Source organism: Helianthus annuus, chromosome 15, assembly GCF_002127325.2.
Source record: "Helianthus annuus cultivar XRQ/B chromosome 15, HanXRQr2.0-SUNRISE, whole genome shotgun sequence".
Classification (NCBI taxonomy): domain Eukaryota; kingdom Viridiplantae; phylum Streptophyta; class Magnoliopsida; order Asterales; family Asteraceae; genus Helianthus; species Helianthus annuus.
In genome coordinates this window covers 20,562,896-20,565,751 of record NC_035447.2, presented here as the reverse complement: position 1 = coordinate 20,565,751, position 2,856 = coordinate 20,562,896, and the positions used below count along the sequence as shown (strand labels likewise).

Below are 2,856 nucleotides of genomic sequence, written 5' to 3'. Positions count from 1 at the left end.
ATAAAAAAATGTGAGATACTTCTCATAACATTTAAGTTTTTGTTTATATTACTTGTACATTATTACTCACGATGTAGTTTTGAAAAATATTTATATCGAGACATCAATAAAAGTAAATGTGTCGTAACTGTACACTCAGAATTTTAATTAAACACTATAACTAATAAGGTTATTAGAGATAAAGAAAGTATTCTCAAATAATAATAAATACAAAAAACATTGGGAGGGAGAAAATGTCTTGTCTAGCGATTTTACTGTTATTATATTATAAAACCATTAATAGTATCTAGAGAAAAAACATAATTAATATTCTTAAATAATGCTAAATATAAAAAAACATTGGGAGTGAGAAAATGTTTTGTCTACCGATTTTACTTTGGTATCTTTAGTTTACTAATTTGGATGTTAGAATTACGAAATATTTTTGTTTTCTTAAGAATCAATAACAATCTTAAGACAAGGTAGAAAAACCGAATTAATTTTTTATCACAATAACAGATTTTACACATCCCATGTGTAGACGATCCGACATGGCATTCTCTTTTCAGTTTGGATGCTTCTTCAACTCACCCCTCTATATATATTACTTGAAAACACACCAACATAATCACACACTCTTCATTTCTGAAATCACATTCATTTAAAAAAAAATCTCCTTCTACATTCACTTTCTTGAATTTCCGCATTACATTCAAGAATCAGCAAGAAATCATGTTGTCAGCAAAGGTAACATGCAACTCTCACGGACAGGATTCCTCGTACTTCCTCGGATGGGAAGAGTACGAGAAAAATCCCTACGACGAGTTTAAGAATCCCAAAGGTATCATCCAAATGGGTCTTGCCGAGAATCAACTCTCTTTCGACCTTCTCGAATCATGGCTCGAGAAGAACCCGCAACCTATGGCTTTCAAGAATCATAATAATCAATCCATCTTCAAAGAACTTGCTCTCTTTCAGGATTATCATGGCCTCCCTGCCTTCAAAACTGTAACCACTCATTCTAATTTTGGCAAACATTTTAGTGGAATGGCTTTTCGCTAAACGTGGTCTAACACATGTACATATATGTTTTTTTTATAGGCGCTAGTCAAGTTCATGTCGGAGATAAGAGGAGGTAGTGTTAGCTTCGACCCAGATAACCTTGTACTCACCGCTGGTGCAACTTCGGCCAACGAAACATTAATGTTTTGTCTCGCTAATCCTGGCGATGCCTTCCTCCTCCCGACACCATATTATCCTGGGTAAGTTCACATTTCTATATGAATCATGGTGTCAAGAGGGTTTGTTACACCACCAGGATTTATAAAAGTACTTTTTGTAAAATATGTCTTTTTTAGAAAAAAAAAGGTGGACCAACAAATTGTGGTCCTCACCCTATGATAGTAACAATTTAGAAAAGTTGATATTGATCCCTTTTATAGCTAATATTAATCTAATATATTTGTTACACTATTTATTGTGTGTAGATTTGATAGAGACCTCAAGTGGAGAACTGGAGCTGAAATAGTACCCATTCATTGTTCAAGCTTAAATGGTTTTAGAATTACCAAATCTGCCCTTGAAGAAGCTTACAAACATGCAGAAAAACAAAACCTCAAAGTCAAGGGTGTCTTGGTCACAAACCCTTCTAATCCATTAGGCACGTCACTGACTTTGCATGAACTCGACCTCCTGGTCAGCTTCATTTCGTCCAAGAACATCCACCTTATTAGCGACGAAATCTATGCCGGTACTGTCTTTAGCTCTCCAAGCTTCATAAGCATCATGGAGGTCCTAAAACACAAAAACCTTCTAAACACAGAAATCTCAAAACGAGTCCACATTGTGTATAGCCTGTCCAAAGATCTTGGACTACCCGGATTCCGAATTGGGGCCATTTATTCCAATGATGAGAGGGTTGTCTCGGCTGCAACAAAAATGTCAAGCTTCGGTCTAGTTTCATCGCAGACGCAGTACCTATTGTCAGAAATCCTTTCCAACCAGAAGTTTACGAAAACATATCTTTCGGAGAACCGGAGAAGACTGAAGGAACGACACGAAATGCTCGTTAAAGGGCTTAAAAAGTCAGGAATCGCGTGTCTTCCTAGCAACTCCGGGTTATTTTGTTGGGTGGATATGAGCCACCTATTGAGCTCGAACACTTTTGAAGGTGAAATGGAGCTTTGGAAGAAGATAGTTTATGAAGTCGGGCTGAACATCTCGCCTGGTTCATCGTGCCATTGTAGTGAACCGGGTTGGTTTCGTGTTTGCTTCGCAAATATGTCAGAGGAAACCCTAAATCTTGCCATGAAACGTGTGAAGGCGTTTGTAGACTCGATGGCTAAGCAAAACAACAACAGTGGTCACCAAAAGTTAATGAAGAGAAATTCGAGAAGAACAAAATCACTACCCAAATGGGTTTTTGAACTATCGTTTCATCAACGCGAAATTCTTGCTGATGAACGTTAGAACATCTCAATCAGAGATGATAAAAACTTGTTCTAATGACTATCGGATATGGTTAGGTTATTAGTGGAGTGGCAATTGCAATTAACCAAACAACCAACATACAAATTTTTGTTAATTTCAATTGTCTTCTTTTTCAATATATTACATGTATATTGGGATATTTTGTATATCTTTGTGCAACTTTATTCTTGTAATTTTTAAAGGTAGTGCACTCAATCCTTATGGCATATGCTTCTTGTAGAATCATTGAGTAATTTATTGTAACTGAATTCTGAATTGTTCCAAGCAACTTCATATTCTCTCTGTGTTCTATACCATGATTAATATTATTTGTATCTAAACTTTTTATGAGAAATCATAATGTTTTTAAAGTATACTAAGTCTGATCCATAGATTGCTGTTATTTTT

At 35.7% G+C, this 2,856-nt stretch overlaps 1 protein-coding gene across 1 annotated transcript; it reads left to right on the top strand.

The window, feature by feature from the left end:
- Positions 1 to 621: 621 nt before the first annotated feature.
- Positions 622 to 2,615, top strand: LOC110911122 (1-aminocyclopropane-1-carboxylate synthase 3). Its single transcript, XM_022155704.2, has 3 exons — positions 622 to 987; positions 1,081 to 1,241; positions 1,467 to 2,615. Exons 1-3 carry the CDS (start codon positions 712 to 714, stop codon positions 2,446 to 2,448), a joined length of 1,419 nt encoding a protein of 472 aa, XP_022011396.1. The 5' UTR covers positions 622 to 711; the 3' UTR covers positions 2,449 to 2,615.
- Positions 2,616 to 2,856: the final 241 nt, after the last annotated feature.